Raw genomic sequence first — 18,509 nt, 5'->3', positions numbered from 1 at the left:
AATAACGTTTTGACCATGAGTTTGGTCTTTGTCAGGTGAAATAATTACAGTGACTGATGACCCTTATCTAGACTTACAGCATCACGTGAACTGAAGAGTGATGCAGTAGGGGAAATATATCACAAAGGTTCTGTATACGCCCAATGCAGAAAAGCTACACCGTATGTAATAGATCCTGCTAGTTAGAAATACAAACATGTTTACAAAAGAGAAATTCCAAATATAGAACCAATAATACATGGCATTTAGGATGGCGGTAGAAAAGACATCACAGCTGTACTAAACAGCCAAAAGTACCAAAATTAGGGTCATGGGTCACTGTAATTATTTCACCTGATGAAGACCAAACTCATTGGTCAAAATGTTGTTTGCTTGTGTTTTTGCCAGGTAAAATTGTTGGAGCAGCAATCTGTAGGGCAGACTTTTTTACTTCTGATGGTGTGATTTTATGTCCTGCCACACAATAGATGAGAACTAGTCATTTACCATCATTGAAGTCGTCTCTGGGTTTGTGGCCCCGTTGAACAGAATGGTGTTTATGCCTCTTGGGCCTCCTTTGCGTTACTGCAGGACTCATGTTGCTGTCTGTGGACATGGGGCTGCTGGGTCGCTGGTGCCGTTGACCTGTGGCAGTAAAATACTGGATTTTTGGGTGCCCTGAGACAACATTACAAATGGACCTGTACAAATGGACCTTACAGGTCTGTAACTCTCAGAGGTACAGACAATTTAGTTCCTAACTCCTAATAATTTAGATGGTGACCCCCCTGTAACCCCACAACGACCCTTGGGGTCCCAAGACCCCACTTTGAGAACCATTGGTCTATATACAGTAACACATTTCTTTATGATTATTATAAATGTTTATTTCATTATAAAATGACAAGTTCAGTAAGCCTTTCACAATGTTACTCTTTCTTGAGAAATTTTAATTCATTTAATTTCTATTCTACAGCATATCAAATATTGATACAAAAATATATTTTTTTAAACTGTATTGATACAAAAAGAAAAACAAACTTGTTTGCACCACTGAGGGGTAAAATAAATGTAATTATGTGTTAACCCGTTAAGCATTATATAAAGTACTTCGTTGTACGACAATTCATGAACATAGTGATCTACAACACGTCGCAATGCAACAAGTTGAGAGCTTGTAAATCTGCTTTTATTCTTTCTTTTCTTTTGGAAAATGTTGGCCTATAATGATGACATGCCTAAAATAGGGATGCCAGGTGGAAAGTGGTTAAAATAATCTTTGATTTCACTGGATAGAATACTGAGAACCTCAGTAAATTAGCATTTGGATTCTCACCTGCTGCGTCCTGCGTGTACCTCCGCAGGCCCAAGTAGTCCCCCGATGCGGCCACAGCCTGGCTGAAATCAGTGTCTGTGAAAAAGGACCCCTCGGAGGTGCTGACGACGCTGGATCTGCCTGAAGAAATGTTGTCCTCAGAGGCTGAACCCCAGCTATTAACCATGGAGCCTGTGACGGATCTGTCCAGGTCCCCGGTGCTGGAGGCCGGAGTTTGCTCGAAGGCTCCCCGCCCGTGGAGGTGGATCCTTTGGAGGGAAGGGTGGTGCGGTTGGTGGTGGTTCTGCTGCTGCTGGTTCTTTTGGCGCTGGTGGTAGTGACTCGGTGCTGTCTCTGTCTCCTCCTCCTCCTCCTGCTCCTCCTCCTCCTCTTCCTCGACCTCCTCCTCTTCCTCTTCCTCTTCCTCTTGTTGTCCGTCCTGGACGTGTGTTGGGGACAGAGGATGAGGATGGCTGGGAAACACAGTACAAAATAGGGGTGCAAAGTGAATCAAACTAATAGATTTAATCAATCATAAATAATTATCATTAATCGAAAAATGTATCCAAAATAATTGTTTAATAATTGATCTAAATGTGTAAAAAAAAAAAGGAGGGAAAAAAGTTAACTACCCGCTATGCGTTGTGAGCTTATAGATCCGCTTTTAGATTTTTTTTGCACGACAACGTTGTGCGACAAAGTTTCAAATAACGCTCAAGTCGTTGATCAATTTGTTGATATATTAAAGAGAAATCTTATTGATTATTCAATCACTTTCGAAATAGTAATGGATATAATAAGAAAATAATCGACAGTTGCAGCCCTAATACAAAACGGATTGAGATATCTCTCCTCATCGCTGATATTCATACAGGACACAAGGGTGAAAGAGATTTGAACGAGGGGGGATCAGGTTCATCTGGGTACCTGGGGTCTCCCTGCAATGAGGGCGTAAGTGCTGCCATGGACTGGTGGCTATGGGCCGCGGAAGCAGAGGATGAGGCCACTCCTCGGATCGGGGGGGTAGGACCCCTGTCCAGGACACTCTGTCCCTCAGCTCTCTCCCTGTCTTCATCCACCTCCTCCATGCCATCCTGATGCAAGTACATCCTCAAGGCTGGCATCGAGGACTGGCCATCTGCATCCAAACTGATAGAGAGAGAGAGAGAGAGAGAGAGAGAGAGAGAGAGAGAGAGAGAGAGAGAGAGAGAGAGAGAGATGAGGATTTGGCTTCAGTATAAAGGGATGCTGTGAGACCCCTTGGGGATTTAACTGTGAAAAGTATTCCTGTGTCCAAGCTTCCCAGTTGAAAAGATCTTGCCATGCATGCGTGCGTGCGTGCATGTGCATTTGCGTGTGTGCGTGTGTGTGTGCGCGTGTGTGTCTAAGTGTGTACAGTACAGTATGTGTGTGTTTGTGCGTGTTTGTGTGTCTATGTGTCTGTGTATGTGTGTTTGTGTGTGTGTGTGTGTGTGTGTGTGTGTGTGTGTGTGTGTGTGTGTGTGTGTGTGTGTGTGTGTGTGTGTGTGTGTGTGTGTGTGTGTCCATTTGTCGTTCACCTCTTCTCCATAGGCAGGGCATATTCCTCACCCTTCCAGCTCTGTGTTGGTGGGTTACAATAAGGAGGGGGCAGAGGTTCTCCCCAGTGTACTGAATTTTGTTTGGGAACCTTGGGGGGTCGTGCTCCTTTCTTAGAACTTTGACTCCCTGAGGAGAGAAAAATGGAAAAGAAACATAACGTCGCTGTCGGGTGGAAACCTTGTATGTCTGTTACTTTTCAGGAGATGGAAAAATAAACCTGTGTTCCAATGGATCCAATGTAGTTATCATTTAGTCACAAGCTCTTGTTAATACTTTTCATTTATAAAAACAGATTTAACACTTTCACTTTCCAAAATGTTTATAAATTCCTAAAATAGCCAATCTACAAGCTCACAACGCATCGCGATGCGATGCATTGAGAGCTTGTAGATCGGCTGTTTTTGTTACTTTTGTGTGACACTCTTGTATGACGAAGAAAGGCATTCATATAAAAAATGTAAAATATATAAAAAAAAAAAATTGAGATATGGAGATCAGGGACGTGCACAGATAGACCCTTTGCCCTCTTGACCAGAAGTGCCCTTTTGAAAAAAAGTTTCAGTTTACAGCAGGGGTCTTCAACAGGGGGTCCGGGACCCCTAGGGGGTCCTCAGAGTTACTACAGGGGGTCCTCCAAATCTCTATGTGATATGATTTTTCTTTTTACCATAACCACTCGAAACCTAGCATCCCCTTTCTGAGGAGAACTTTAGCCAAAAATAGCAGATCTACAAGGTCACAACGCCGCGCGCTGCGAGGCGTTGTGGGCTTGTAGATCGGCTATTTTTGGCAAAGAGGTATAGGTGTAGAGGGGAAAAAAGAGCAGACCAAGTAAACAAAAAAAAGTATAATTTACTTGAGCACCTGCCCCTCAAAATGTCTGTGCACGCCACTGATGGAGATACAAGCTTTCTGCCAGACAACGAAGCTATTTATGACTCATTCAATGCGATGCACAATGTTCCACTGGGAGCAGGTCTCAGGTGTTACCTGAAGTGCTGTTGCTGCCTCTGTCGGAGCTGTGATGAGAGCCTCCCGTGCTGTGATCACGACACGGGTTACAGAGGATGGTGTTCTGGAGCATCCCTTCACCTCCTTGGAAATGTTACGCAAACATGACCCCCAAGCGGAAAGAAAAAGAAACGTTACAGGAAGGGTCAAATAATGAAAAAATTAAACACTTTAAAAAAATCATGGCTTGTTGTGAGCTTGTAGATTGGCAATTTCTTTCCTGTGTCAGAATTCCGATTTTTTAAATATATATATATATATTAAATATATATTATTACAATTATTATACTATTATGCTTAAAATGGCATGCCAAAAACAGGGACGCCACGGTTAAAATGGTTAAAGCGTCCCTCACCTTTATTGAGCCTGTTTTGCTCCATTACGTTGTACTGCATCGTTGCCGTCATGTCTTTTGTCATCTGAGGCGGGTTGGGGGGCTGCTTCCAGCACTGCATGTCCGGATGCTCCGCACTCGCTGCCTTGCTCATGAGGTTGGCCTGAATGAGCTGGGTGGTGGCGTAGGGGATGGGCTCGTAGATGTTCCCCTGACCTTCTCCAGAGCCTCCGTAGCACACGCCACAGTTGTTGAACGTCTTGAGCTCGTTGAGGTTGTTGGCCAGGTTCACGTCGCTGTAGATGGGCGTCTCGGATCCCAGCGGACCCGCCTGCTTGTTTTCCAGGTGGCTTCCGTAGTTGGCTATGCAGTCGGCTGAGAAGAACATACAGTACACGCACATGATAATGAAGACAAGCATATTAACCACCTTAACCCTGATGTCCCTATTGGGGGCAAATGTAAAAAAGAATAGTAGATCTACAAGCTCACAACGTGTCACAATGCGACATGTTGTGAGCTTGCACGTCTGCTATTTGTTGCCGATTTATTGTGGGACGAATTATGAATGAATACTTTTATTTTTTCATGTCATGTCAATCCATTAAAAGGTGCAGTAAGTGATATTTTTGTTTTATAAAAGTGGCAAATATGTTCTGATAATAATTGCTATAGCGTGTTTATTCAATCAGTATCCCTGTCTCTCTAGCTCTTTAGTAAACAGAAAATGCATTTTCATCTTGGGATACCAATTTTATCCAATCAGGAGGTTGGATAAAATCTCATACAGTATTGTAGGATACAGGATAAACAAACGAAATTCGGAGTGAGAACACTAAGGAATTACCAGACAACATTTTTACTGGAACACTATAAAGTTGAATCTGACAAATGGATGAAAGCAACCCACCCGAAAATGTATTTTCTGTTTATTAAAGAGCTGGAGAGACAGGAATGTATTGAACAAATACTATATAGCAATGATTACTATCAGAATATAGAGCTTTCATTTTTTCCACAAAGAACGTTTTGTTCTAACCACAAAATATCACTTTATGTTTATATAGTGAATGATTTAGTCCTGTACTGACCTGGCTGACTGTATGTGGTCATGTTACTGTCACTGGTGCCATTGCCATTGTTGCAGCAGTTTATACTGCAGTCCTTGTGGTTGGTACAGGAGTTGGGCCAGTTGTCAGGCAACCACAGTTGGTTCAAAGGTTCTCCCATACCGAGAAGTCCAGGTCTACCACAAGAACAATGAAAACAGCCACATCAAGACAAAAACAACATTGTCTTCATGCCTCAGTAAAACCAGATGAGAGTGAGATGGCTGCTGATGCTTTTCTGTTTTTAGAAAGGTGGTGCACTCCCCCTGGTGGATGAACATTGTAAGTGAATTGGTGTCCTTGTACATTTGTTTTCATGGACCAAGACGGATAGTTTCACTTACCTTCCAGCACTGCACACAGACTCTCCTCTCTGATAGGCCACTATAAATATGAAAACAATACAATACGTGACAGTTCACAATAGATCTTCATTAGTTTGACCAAAACACAGAGTTCAAAGCAGTAAACCTATAAACCCTGAGCTTAGTTTTTTTAAGAGATGATATATTTGTTTACAGCAGGGTTCGTAGCACTGATTGCTACTACAATCTGTTGTCTTTTATGCTGAAATGTCTGTGTTGAGTCACGTTGATAATTCGATATCATGAAAACTTCACAGAAGATGAAAGAATATTGGTCCAGTGGAAGCATGAATTGATCACTGAGTGTTCAGGTGGACCTTATTACAGGTCTGTGTAATTAAATGCTCACTTTAGAATTGTCCACATTTAATAAAGGCTGCCGGGCTAAATAAACACATGGTTGTCAAATACAACTGCACAAAAAAACACTTCCATGATTTTTATCCAAATAACTTTCATTCATACATACCTGTCGGTGTAAAGGTGAATGATGGAACTGCACAGAAAAATCCCAACAGAGGTCAGCAAGAAGTAAGAAGGGGGGGGGGGGGGGGGGGGGGCACGAAAGAAAGATAGGAAACAAAGTGAGAAATCAATATCAGTTAAATAGATCACAGTTCCATTATACGTACTTGATAAGCCTCAGATACAATTAATCGCACAATAGTGTCGCATGGCTAAAACGTGTTGTGAGCTTGTAGATTGGCAATTTTCAGCGTGCGACACATCGTACAACAAAGTACAAATTAAGGATTAAGTTGTCACATTGACCTCTTCTTAATCTTGTTAGCCTTGTATTATCTCGTGTGATCTCAGCTGTGTATTGACTTTATCGCACAAAACAAAAACTGAAGACAAAGCACTTTAAGACAACAAAGATGTTTACTTCTGAACACATTGAAAAAGACTCCGATCCTGATAAAAAATAAAAACACTGGTGAGACCATCGTGCACCTGGCTCTGATACACTATGCAAACATTTAAAGAGTCATAAGTGAGGCTGGCTGCCCTAACGCTGCTGTCTTCTTTAGACAAAGTGTCCCGGTGAAGGTTAATGGGGGTGACGGGCGGGCAGACAGACAGAAAGAAAGAAAGGAGATAACAGTGATGCTGTGGTGTATGGAGGCAGGTTGACAGCCTCAGACATCCATGAACTGTGCAACGACAGAGAGATGGCTGCTTACAAATGAGCTCTAAAATGTCAGCCTTTGAATGTGAGCATAATCGGGGATGTGCCAACGTCTCATCGCCACTTGCTTTTGAGGTCTTCAAGTCACAACGAAGATTATAGAGCCCGTCCTTTGACGTGATCTGGTTATCTGCCTCCATGCACAGAAACTTGATGTGCCTGACATAAAGAAATCTGCTGTGATGTGGTGCTGTCAAGGTTTCTAAACTACCCACAACGTCTACTCAAATCCAACTCTCGCCTTTTATCCTTCCACGCCACATGTTGTTATTTTTCTTCTCGCTCTCTTGTTTTAATGTTCATTTTAAATACCACAGCAATTTATTCTTCTGCTGATGACTCAGTGTACGGTGCCAGAGTTAATTTGTTCTTTGGGAATGGGCACCTTAAACAAGCATCTAAAATCGTACCCTCTCATCATTAGGGTTAGGGTTAGGTATATTAGGTAGGTAGGTAAATGTATATCATGTACTGTAGGACAGAGGTTCTCAAAGTGGGATCCAGGGATCCTCAAGCCTCCTGAGGGGGTCCAAATGGACCCTTACAGGTCTATAACTCTTGAGAGTGTACAAATAGACCCATAAGGGTCTATTTGATTCCATTTGTACACTTTTAGAGTTATGGAGGTCCTTGAAAGGAAAAAAAAAGTCTGATAACCACTGATAGGATATAAACACGCACCCTTGCGGATGCCAGTGTAACTGCTGCTCAGGCCATTTCTCTTCTTACGATGACGATAGAGCCACACACTGAAGACCATGAGGATCACCCAGCAGGTGGCACCGATGCCAGCAATAAAGGCTGGCTGCTTTACCACGTCTGAGATCTGTGACAAGGCGTCTCTGTCCATATGGCTGTCCATCATCTGGCCTGTAGAATCTAAACAATCAAACACAAAGAGGGATATAGGCCGTTGATGCACTATATGGCAAAATGTAATAGATATAAAATAGTTAAATTCATTATTGCCAATAAAGAACAGTCACAAAGGCTACAATATTAAAGAGGATAAATAACAAGAACAAAGAAGATAAACAACAAAAAAAAGTAAATTCGAAGGCAATAATGAAAAGGTTACTGCTTCAAATGCTACAAGATTTTCACCTTTCATATTTTGTGACCACCTATTTTCTTACAACAAACAACTTTTCTTATGACTTGACCGCATTCTGGACAAGCCTGATTTATACTTCATCGCGCTACCACGTGGCACGCCATCTACAAGCTTGTAGATCTGCAATTTTTCATATTTTCTGGGGGAGGGAAGTGAATCTCACCGAGTTGGAAGAACGTAACAGCGCTCTTGACCCCGGGCCCAGCGCTGTTGCTAGCAGCAACCTCTACACTGTAGCGGATTCCTGGGGCCAGACTGGGGATGAGCACAGAGAGGGTGGAGCCGTCTACTGACTGGTTGACGTGGTAACGACTCTCATTACCTAGGCACCATATCTTTAGGAGGAGGAGGAGACATGAGGAAGAACATTGTTAGAAGCAGAGCTATTTAATCGATTATAATTTTATAAAATAATCAATCTATCGATATTTTGGGCATGTCAATTCAGATCAATCAATCGAAAAAGTAATCGATAGAATAATCGCTAAGAAAATAGTCAAACGTTCAGCCATATTCACCATGACAGCAGGGGAAAAAAAGAAAAACGGCCATAAAGACACATTAAGATACATTTCACTGCATCTTCAGTGAATTATCACCCTGAGTTCGACAAATGGCAAAGCGATTCATCAAGGTGCTCGTATCCCCTTTACTGGGACACCGATAATTCAGACGTAGAGTAGAAGATGGCAGGAGCTTGATAATGTGCGCTCCATTTCTCCCAGCCCTGCCTTCGTACCTTGTACTCCTGAACCACTCCGTGCTGGCCTTCTTCCGGAGGTGGTTTCCAAGCAACCACAATGGCAGTCCCATTGGCATCACTCTTTGTCACGGTAACACCCTGGGGGGCTCTCCCCGGGGCTGAGAGAGGGCAACAAACAGACAGACATGCACACAGACAGACAAAAGACAAACTTATTTAAACCTGGATGCATCCCAGGTATGCTCTCTGGCTCGTGTTGACAGCTTTATACACGGCATGAAAAGGACTTTATCCAGACTTTAATCAAAATGACTTCCGCTGTGATTTATTTTACACAGCAATATTCCCATTCCCATTCTGTTCCCGTGCATGCTGAATGCAAGTGGATTGTGTCTACCGGATATCAATTCTATTCATGCAATTTACAGCAGTGGTTGTTAAACATTTTCATGTCAAGGACCTCCAAATTGATATGTACGGGGCCACAGACCCCAATCTGAAAGATGTTGTGCCAAGGACCCCATAACAGAAGATTTGTGTTCAAGTTTTTCAAAATAATTCTCACAATGCGTCGCACCGCAACACGTTGTGAGCTTGCCTTGTAGATAGGCTATTTTTTAATAGCCACGTTAAAAATAGGGTTAAAGTGGTTAAACTGATTTTGATGCTATATTAACTAATTTAGCTGGGGACCCGCCCTGGTGGAACCCCCTTAAGGACCCCTGGCTGGCGGTCCCCGGACCACAGAGAACCACTGATTGTATGTTGCTATTCAGAGCAACATACAATGCAGTGTTCACCATCTCTCTCAAATGTTGTTGTTCATAGTAAAAAAAAGGGGAGGAAAAGGTGACACTTTTTTGACAAGAGAACTACTTTTAAAATGACCAGCTCAACCAGATCTACCCACCAAAAAAAGTATTATCCCATTGCTGAAAATTGTAAAAAAAAAAATACCTGAGGGGAATTTGGAATAGCAGCGCTGGCATTAAATATAAGACAAACACACTTGGAATGGGAAATAGAGGGGAACATTTTAATTGGTAGTGTTTTTTAATATATAACTTTGTAATGCTACTGACGTTTGTGCGCAACACTCTTGAAAACAAAGTATTGCATTGTGGGTTTGAGCTGACAGGCCCTTTTTGATGTCAATCAATGAAGTCACCTTAATTCAAGTGGCAGATGCCCAAAAAGAGTTTACATTTTTTTATTTTATTTAAATGATATATATTTATTATTTTTAGGGGCATGTCATGTGGTCTACCTGCACAGCCTTTGTGATCTACTGGTAGATCGCGATCTACAACCCCTGTTGTTGTAGATGTATGTTTAGCCTGGGCTTGACCTTTGAGATAAGTATGAATTTCATCTCATGCAGCTGGTTCCTGAGGTTAGGAGCCCCGTAGGAGATAGCTCCACTGATGACCCCTAGGTGGCAACATTACTCAATTGTTCTGCACTATTACATTCATACCAAAAGACTTGACACTCACGTTCGTCCAGTGTCTGAGCCACCTTCACCTCGCTGTCGGCCCCTTGGAACTCATCAAAGAAGGGACGCACTTTGAACTCATAGGTGGATCCCTTGTTCAGCTGAGGGACCACCACCCCATCCTCGCCCGACGCGTGGATGTCCAGAACACTCCACTGTCCGCCAGGCTGGCCCGGCTCAGCAGACTGCCTGTACATCACCTTGAAGCCCTGGATGTATGGAGACTGCTGCTCGACCTTGTGGAGAGACACAGGCATATATATATATACATGCTTAATATAGTTATATACAGTATAGAGATCTAAGAATATCTAAGTGTGACGCTTTTCAGCTTAGAACTGCATGGAAATTGAATGCAGTGTGTCTGTTCGGGGAAATGTATTAAAGTGCACGTCATTGTCACGGTCAAGATCATCTGGGCGACATGTTGTCTCCGTGTGGAGGGACTTAAAACGCCACACAGTTAGGAGGTTGTCACGAGTCCCCTAAACTGCTGACAGTGAACATCCTCCAGGAAATATTGTTAAACCTGTGTTAACCACTGAAAACATGTATACTTAGTTGACCGGGTATACTTAGTTACATGTATACTTAGTTACAGTACGTCTATACAGTCTTGTCCCCCCCCCTCCTTTTCCCCCCTCTACTCCAGATCTCCGAACGTTCGCCCCCAGAATATGGATGCAAGGATTGATGTCGTCAATCCCCCCCACCCCTCACCCCTGCAGCCTTCTGGGGGATATAGATTAGCATCTTCTTGTATCACAGATCTGGCTGCAGACAGCATTTATGAGGTCATTACTATTGTTTCCTCTGAGCATGGCGGTTGCTAATAGCTCTAAAAGTCATTCTAAACAGTCCCTTAAATAACACAAACCTCACAAATCTGCCTTCAGGATGCCTTATAAGAACATTAGTATTGACTGTTTATGTGGCCGTAACAAAATGGAGTGAACCCCTGTGAATGAATTGACTGTGCAGAGGATTTGCGAACTTCCTGTTTATACAAAGGAATCAGTCATTTTTCATGTAAGCAGACTTCAGAAAGGCCTGCTCTCACAAACTATTCACACCTTGGCTATGTGTATTGTTCTACCCCTGACATGATTATATCAACTCATTCATCAATAATAAGCAACTACAGTACTCTCTTGTCCTTACATGCAAGGGATGAGAAATGTATATTGTATACCCTTTCTATATCCTGATAAATACATACAGTACATACAGTACGTACATACATACAGTACATACATACATACATACATACATACATACATACATACATACATACATACATACATACATACATACATACATACATACATACTGTACATGCAAACTCATAGGTGGTCTTGATAAGAGCAAAAAAACACATTCTATATATTGTATGTACAACTGTACAGCAAAACCAAGGTTTGAGTGTGACTTTTATTTCTTAATTTACAATTATACCACACACACACGCACGCACGCACGCACACACGCACGCACACACACACAATGTTTCACAAATCTATTTGTTGTACAACAAAGTATACAGGGCTTACATAATGCAGGAGGATATGGTACGGTGGGGACAGGGTATTTCTTACCATCCATTGTAACCTGACGGCAGAGGAGGACAGGATGGTTGGTGTGTGCAGGTGGACCACTACGTCTCCCAGCTCCCTCTGTATCTGACGGTGGTCCACTCCCTGGATGGTAGGAGGGCTGTCTGTTGGTACAGAGGAAAAGTCAGAGGTTAAAACAACAAAATTGAGTGCACGGAGTAGGACGCCACACAATATAAGGCTATGGTTCTCCCCGACGCTTTTTGCTGCATGTCATGCCCTCTCTCTTTCCTGCCCATTCCTGTCTTTCTCTCACTGTCGCGTATCAAAAATAAAGCAGAAATGCTGAAAATAAATAGAAAAACAAACAAACAAAACCCAGCAAGGATAAGACAGCCCTGGTGTCTCAGTGTGATGTGTGGGCCCATTTTCTTTTTACCCACACCCACCCTCCCTCATTTTTTAATGATTTCAACCGCAACCACCTGTCCCGAACCAACGCATCTACTTGTCATTAGAGACATACAGTATTTTAATTGGAAAAATATGAAGCTTTAATCCACAAGAAAATTGGCATGCGAGTCCTGACCTTACAGTGGCAACAGCAACAGATGCAAATCAATTAACCTAAATGAATAGGCCTATGTGTACATACATAAATCATTTGTCTGCATTTTGTATGTAAACCAAAGTCAACTCAGCGACAGGTGCATTGGTGGAGCAGACGGAACAAGATAAGGAGAAAACCAGCACACTGTCTTCACTTGCTCAATAAAGAATATAATTTGTATTTAAATGCAACGTTTTTGGTCAAAGACCTTCCTCAGGCATCTCTATATGCCTCAGATGCCTGAGGAAGGTCTTTGACCGAAACGCATTTAAATAAAAAGTGTATTCTTTATTGAGCAAGTGAAGATGCCAAGACAGTGTGTGGGTTTTTCTCCTTATCTTGTTGAGTCTGTATTTTGTGAAATAAATGTGTCGACTATAGCTGTAAATGTGCTGTATGAAATCTACTGACAATAGCTATCAACTGAAGTTGTGTGTGTATGTGAGAGAGAGAAAGAGAGGGGGAGACAAAAAGAGAGCGAATGAGTGACAGAAAGCGAGAGAGAGTGAAATTACGCTAGTGAGTTTTGTAACTTCAGAATGATCTTTTTTGATAACAACTGGGTGGTTTATATAACCTTAGCATGCTCGTCTTATCTGGAAAAATAGCCTTTCTGTCATTCAGCAGAGGAAAATGCTTCAGTGCTGGAGATTATGTCATCTGCTACATTGTCAGTCCATTTTGTGTCAATTAATGAAATGTGTCGGCTATCATTGTAAATGTATAAAATCTACCAATATCTTAAACAGCATATTCCGAGATTATTTAAAATGTAAGTGTTATACACAGTTATATACATTTTCTAAATACGTTTTCTAAATATTTTATCTAAATAGCCTATTATAGCCTATTATAAAACATGTATAGCCTTTTATAAAACACTCAAAGTTCAACAATCTTTAAAAAGCCATCATTGTTTTTTTTTCATTGTTATTTTTATGAGTATTATTATTATTAATCTAAAGCCTGGAATCTAAAAATAGCCACTCTACCCTGTGTTCTGACTGCCTCAGATGTTGGACTGGGATCGCTCAGGCCGTAGGCGTTGGCTGCTCGGATCAGAAACAGGTAGAAGGCCCCGGGCTTCAGGTTCTTCAGAGCAAAGGTCTGTGTCCTCACATGGTCTGCCAGAGTCAGCCAGCTGCTGCCTGACGCATGACTAGAAAGCGAGAGAGATACAACCTTGAGTCACGCGAAGGTTTATAATGCCATGCGTACATGTAGCATTGGATATGAGTAGTATGAGGTAAAAAATACCATAGCCACAAATCATTGTTGTTTCTTTCCCTTGTCTTACCTGAAAGCCTCAATAACATAGGAGATGGGCGTGGCCCCAGCATTGGGGTTGGACTTCCAGGACAGGGTGACAGAGGTACGAGTGATGTCAGTCACCTCAGGTTTGGAAGGTGCACTGGGTATCAGGTTCGGGTCAGTAGGGCGGCTTCCTTGAACCACCACTCCAAACTCTGCCACACAGAGAGTGCATCATAACCGTGTGTCATTGTGTAATGTAATGTACATCAGATGTACTACGACATGCATTCATATCTGTGTCTTGACGCCACATCTACAACCTACCTTGCACCTCTAAGTAGGCGGTCCAGGACGCCTCGCCACTAGAACTGGAGGCCACACAAGTGTAGAGACCTGTGTCACCCAGCTGATAAAAAAAGGGAAAGTGGTGGAAATTAGCGGGCTAGTTTAGCTCTGTGGGACAGTTAGCACGATGATGGTTACTTAAGGTTGCTTTACAGCCTACCTTGGTGGAATGAATCTCCAACGACCCAGTGTCTGAAAAGGACATGCGAGAATCTGTTGGAGACAGCCCCACCCCGTCCTTCCTCCATTGGACTGTGGGCACCGGGGTGCCTGTCACCTGGCAATGTAGGGACGCTTTGCTTTCCACAGGTACCGTCTGGTTACTGGGACCTTGTCTAATCACTGGGGGAGGAAGGTCTGACACCGATGCTGAAAAAAGAAAATGAGGAAAATTGAGGAAATACAATAGACAACAGCATTTAGATGTTATCGTAATAATAAGGACCAAACGTATAGAGAAATAAAGCAGTAAAAAACAAAGGCCAGGAGATGGGAGAAAATGAAAAAACTAAAGGCAAGCCGAAAAGGGCAGATAAGATGTGGAAAGATATGGAGGCGTAAATTGGCAAGGAGAGAGTACAATAACTTTCGCTGGTACCGGGGCCGGCAGAGGAAATAGAAATCAACTTTGCGCCTCCAAGCGAGAGCAAACCAACTAATCATTGTGTGGAGAGGCACTGCAGGAGCAGTTTCCAATCACAACAGTCAAGCCCAACTAATAACAAATCCCATTTAGATAGCAGAGGTCTCTCACTCTGCCACTTCACAACCCTGTGGATAAAGGAGGGGGGGTCACAATCAGAACCAGAGAGAGAGAGAGAGAAAGAGAGAGAAAATGATAATGGAAACTCCTTGCAAAGTGCCGGGGGGTAATGTGGGTAAGTTATTTCCATACAAATCCCCACTCAACGGTGAGGGAGGGGAGAGGGTAGAGAGGTCGAGAGAGACAGGTAGAGACATCAGAAGAGAACAGGGAGAGAGAGAGAGAGAGAGAGAGAGAGAGAGAGAGAGAGAGAGAGAGAGAGAGAGAGAGAGAGAGAGAGAGAGAGAGAGAGAGAGAGAGAGAGAGAGAGAGAGAGAGAGAGAGAGAGAGAGAGAGAGAGAGAGAGAGAGAGAGAGACACAGACAGACAGACAGACAGACAGACAGAAAGACAGACAGACAGACAGACAGACAGACAGACAGACAGACAGACAGACAGAGGGAGAGAGACACACACACAGACAGACAGACAGAGAGACAGAGACAGAGACAGAGACAGAGACAGAGACAGACAGAGAGAGAGAGAGAGAGAGAGAGAGAGAGAAAGCGAGAGAGAGAGAGAGAGAGAGAGACAGACAGACAGACAGACAGACAGACAGACAGACAGACAGACAGACAGACAGACAGACAGACAGACAGACAGAGACAAACGCAGACACAGACAGAGAGAGTAGTGAGGAGCGCTGCATAGATTAAATCAAACATGCTCCAGCCTTGTTTCATTTCCATTACATGTAATGGAGTGCACGTTAAGTGACTGACTCTCACTCCTCAACTAACCGGTTGCTGTGGCAACCAGAGTTGGTTGGTGGCTGTGTGAAAAGGTGGCTGTGAAAAAAGCACTGCCCATTTGAGCATATGATTATTCATTGCAATTAATACGGCTACACAGACAGAGGCAACGCGCAGATAAAGTAACTGTCTGTACTAGCCTCGGGCAATTATGTTAATTAACTTAATATATGTACACAGTACACACTCCCATTGCCTGGCAGGTATTCGCCCTCGCACAGGTCGCTTTATTGGGACCCAGCGGACTTCACTGGTGCTATGTAATTACTGGTCTGAGCCTCGGAGCTAGATTCAACATTTCACTTCCCTCTTTAACCCATTAAGACCGGGAAAGCATCTGTCATTTTAGATTTTAACCACTTTAACCATTATTTTATACTTTGGCTATTCAAAAATAGCAAAAATAGCAGATTCAAAAATATATAGAGCTGCTATCTTTTGAAAAATGTGTGCAAATCTTTTAATTTCTTTTTTGAAGCGAACATTTGTAACTCAAATCTTTGTTTCTGAGGGGGTCCCTGGAACAACATATTTTGAGATGGGGGTCCGCGGCCCAATACATATCATTTTGGGGGTCCTTGACATGAAAAACCACTGACATTATAGCAACGTAAGTTAAAAAAAAAACTGTTAGGATTTAGAAGACATTTGTAGAATCCCCAGAAGCAAAGATTTTAGTCTAAAATGTTTGCTTTAAAAAAAAAATATATATATATATATATATATATATATTCCAAGATTTGCAAAAATGTTCAAGATTTTTCAAAAATAGCAGATCTACAAGCTCATAGGGCGGCACCGAGTGCCGCGCTATGAGCTTGTATATCTGCTGTTTTTGCATAGCCCAAGAAATCTAAAAATGACACAGACGCGTTCCCGTTCTTAATGGATTAACAATAGATGCAATTAACGCAGAAACCGGGGTCACTGTCAGCCGGTCTGAATGAACATCCCTCGGGCACTTAGCTACATAAATCCACATCATCTTTTGATTCCGTACCCTATGCCTTCACACCTGGCTTCAGCCAAACACAATGGGGGCCAGCGGGACCGACGGCATGCATGCACGCAGCACGCTAGAGGGTTTAACCTGTGCTTGTAGACCTAGAACAAAAATAGATGGCCAGTGTTCCTATGTATCCCATACGTTTTGTCCTCTAACAAGGTGTGCTATGGGTTTTACCCCAGCGGTTGAGTGCACATTGACCGCTGGGACAAAGCACGCGGTGCGTTCCCTTGGAGTATCTGTGTTTAGCATGAATTCTATTCTATAGCATAATATATTCTGTATATATACATAACATAAGGCACATTGAAATATACATTCTGTACAGTAGTATACGGAATGCATTAAATATAGGTATATTGCATATGCATATAGCATAGTCCTGTGTACTGTACTACTGTATGTAACGATGTAAATTGGGGGAGGATGCTTTCACGAGGGGAGAGAGAGACAAATAAACACTCGAAGGCACTCGGTCGCCATGGGAACGGAGGGTTTTGAGCCCAAAATGCCTGCAGCTGGGGAGGTGTCCTGAAATCATTCCATTGGCTATTAGTAACCAAGGCCAACACCCATACAACACTGGAGCATAAAAGAGGCAGCACTTTGCCATCTAGTTACAACCAAGGCCAGTCTGTCAACAAAGGAGAAGCCACCGATGTCACCCAAATCACATTCCGTCTGAATACAAAACACTGAAGGTGAAAAAATGCAAGGAATAATAAAGAAGGTCCTTCTTCTTGGTTACACTCACTGTCTGTGACCTCCAGCAGAGCTTTGGTAATGACGCTACCAGCGACGTTCAGGGCCTGGCAGCTGTAGTAGCCGGCGTCAGAGTGCTGGGCGTCCGTGATGGTGAGGCTGCCTTTCTGGGACACAGACAGGCGGCTGAAGGGGTCAAGGGGCAGAGAGGAGAACAGGAGACTCTGGAGGAGAAAGGACAGAGAAACGCAAGATGAACACAAAGGGAAAGCATGCGATTACAATTGGAAGCAGTGGCGATCTATTACCACGTATGAGGTGCAGTGATAACGTGCACGCTCACATGGGTTCACAGTATTTTACTTGCACAAAAGACTGACACAGCCGGTGCCTTACCCTTTATGCTTAAAATGCTTTGCCATTTTTTACTATTTTCAAAAACATTTTAAAATAGTTCAACTAGCCGAACTACATCGACACGTTGTGAGCTCGTAGATTGGCTATTTGAACTATTTGAAAATGTTTTTAAAAATAGCAAAACATACTAAACTAGAGTCTCCGCCGGGTCAGGTAGGTTATTATGGCCTCCTGGTGGCGCTATAATAGGCCAATGTGAAAAGGGTGCCATTTCTTCTTAGGCCTTGCACGGCAATCAGACACTGCATTCATGATTTGAGGCATTTTGTTTCCAAAACATTGGTTTGCTAAATTAGACCTGCTGGTGGCGCTATAATAGGCCAATGTGAAAAGGGTGGCATTTCTTCCTCGGCCTAGTGGGAATGTGTGTGCAAAATTTCACGGAAATCGCACACTAGGTTCATGATTTGAGGACTTTTGTTCAAAACTGACCTATACTGCAAACTTTGGAAGCCAATGTTAGCCAAGTAGGATGGAATATGAAATATCGGACACATACATCTTCACCACATGACTATAGAGATACTGTGTACCGATTTCACCGACTCTTTTACATCTGTAAACTTCTGATGTGACAATATAGTTGAAGTACAAGTATTATAGGTTGCAGCAACATGACATTGCAGAACATAAGCTGCACTCACAGCTTAGAGGTTGAGTAGCGGTGAGCAGCCAAGTGCTGCAGTCCCATGTACCACAAGTGGTTGTGATAAATGGAATATAGCTCAAACGGTTGTGGCTATACTGGGCACACGTTATTGTCAAGGTAATGCATGACATGACAGTCCAGGGTTATAGATGCTGTAGGGTATATAGTGTGTCCATTGTCCTAGACATGCTTTATGATATAGCTATGATATAATGCTTCCTAT

General features: G+C 42.8%; 1 protein-coding gene across 1 annotated transcript in view; it reads right to left on the bottom strand.

Annotated features, from left to right (window-relative positions):
* The window catches only part of LOC311056609 (roundabout homolog 1-like), a 116,425-nt gene that overhangs the window by 1,282 nt on the left and 96,634 nt on the right, over nt 1-18,509 (bottom strand). Inside the window, exons 8-26 of the mRNA XM_084073357.1 lie at nt 17,273-17,444; nt 14,119-14,327; nt 13,938-14,019; nt 13,657-13,825; nt 13,352-13,518; nt 11,792-11,913; nt 10,198-10,432; nt 8,738-8,859; nt 8,162-8,333; nt 7,566-7,763; nt 6,165-6,191; nt 5,675-5,714; nt 5,313-5,467; nt 4,243-4,596; nt 3,866-3,970; nt 2,854-3,001; nt 2,222-2,443; nt 1,316-1,767; nt 487-624 (exon numbers count right to left, since the gene is read on the bottom strand). Of these exons, the coding sequence (XP_083929483.1) occupies nt 487-624; nt 1,316-1,767; nt 2,222-2,443; nt 2,854-3,001; nt 3,866-3,970; nt 4,243-4,596; nt 5,313-5,467; nt 5,675-5,714; nt 6,165-6,191; nt 7,566-7,763; nt 8,162-8,333; nt 8,738-8,859; nt 10,198-10,432; nt 11,792-11,913; nt 13,352-13,518; nt 13,657-13,825; nt 13,938-14,019; nt 14,119-14,327; nt 17,273-17,444 (3,289 nt within the window). The remainder of the gene's footprint in view (nt 1-486; nt 625-1,315; nt 1,768-2,221; nt 2,444-2,853; nt 3,002-3,865; nt 3,971-4,242; nt 4,597-5,312; nt 5,468-5,674; nt 5,715-6,164; nt 6,192-7,565; nt 7,764-8,161; nt 8,334-8,737; nt 8,860-10,197; nt 10,433-11,791; nt 11,914-13,351; nt 13,519-13,656; nt 13,826-13,937; nt 14,020-14,118; nt 14,328-17,272; nt 17,445-18,509) is intronic.

This window comes from Gymnoscopelus microlampas, assembly GCF_963454915.1.
Source record: "Gymnoscopelus microlampas genome assembly, chromosome: 12".
Lineage (NCBI taxonomy): Eukaryota > Metazoa > Chordata > Actinopteri > Myctophiformes > Myctophidae > Gymnoscopelus > Gymnoscopelus microlampas.
Note: the sequence above shows the minus strand (reverse complement) of the source record. Positions and strands in the feature narration are given on the sequence as shown.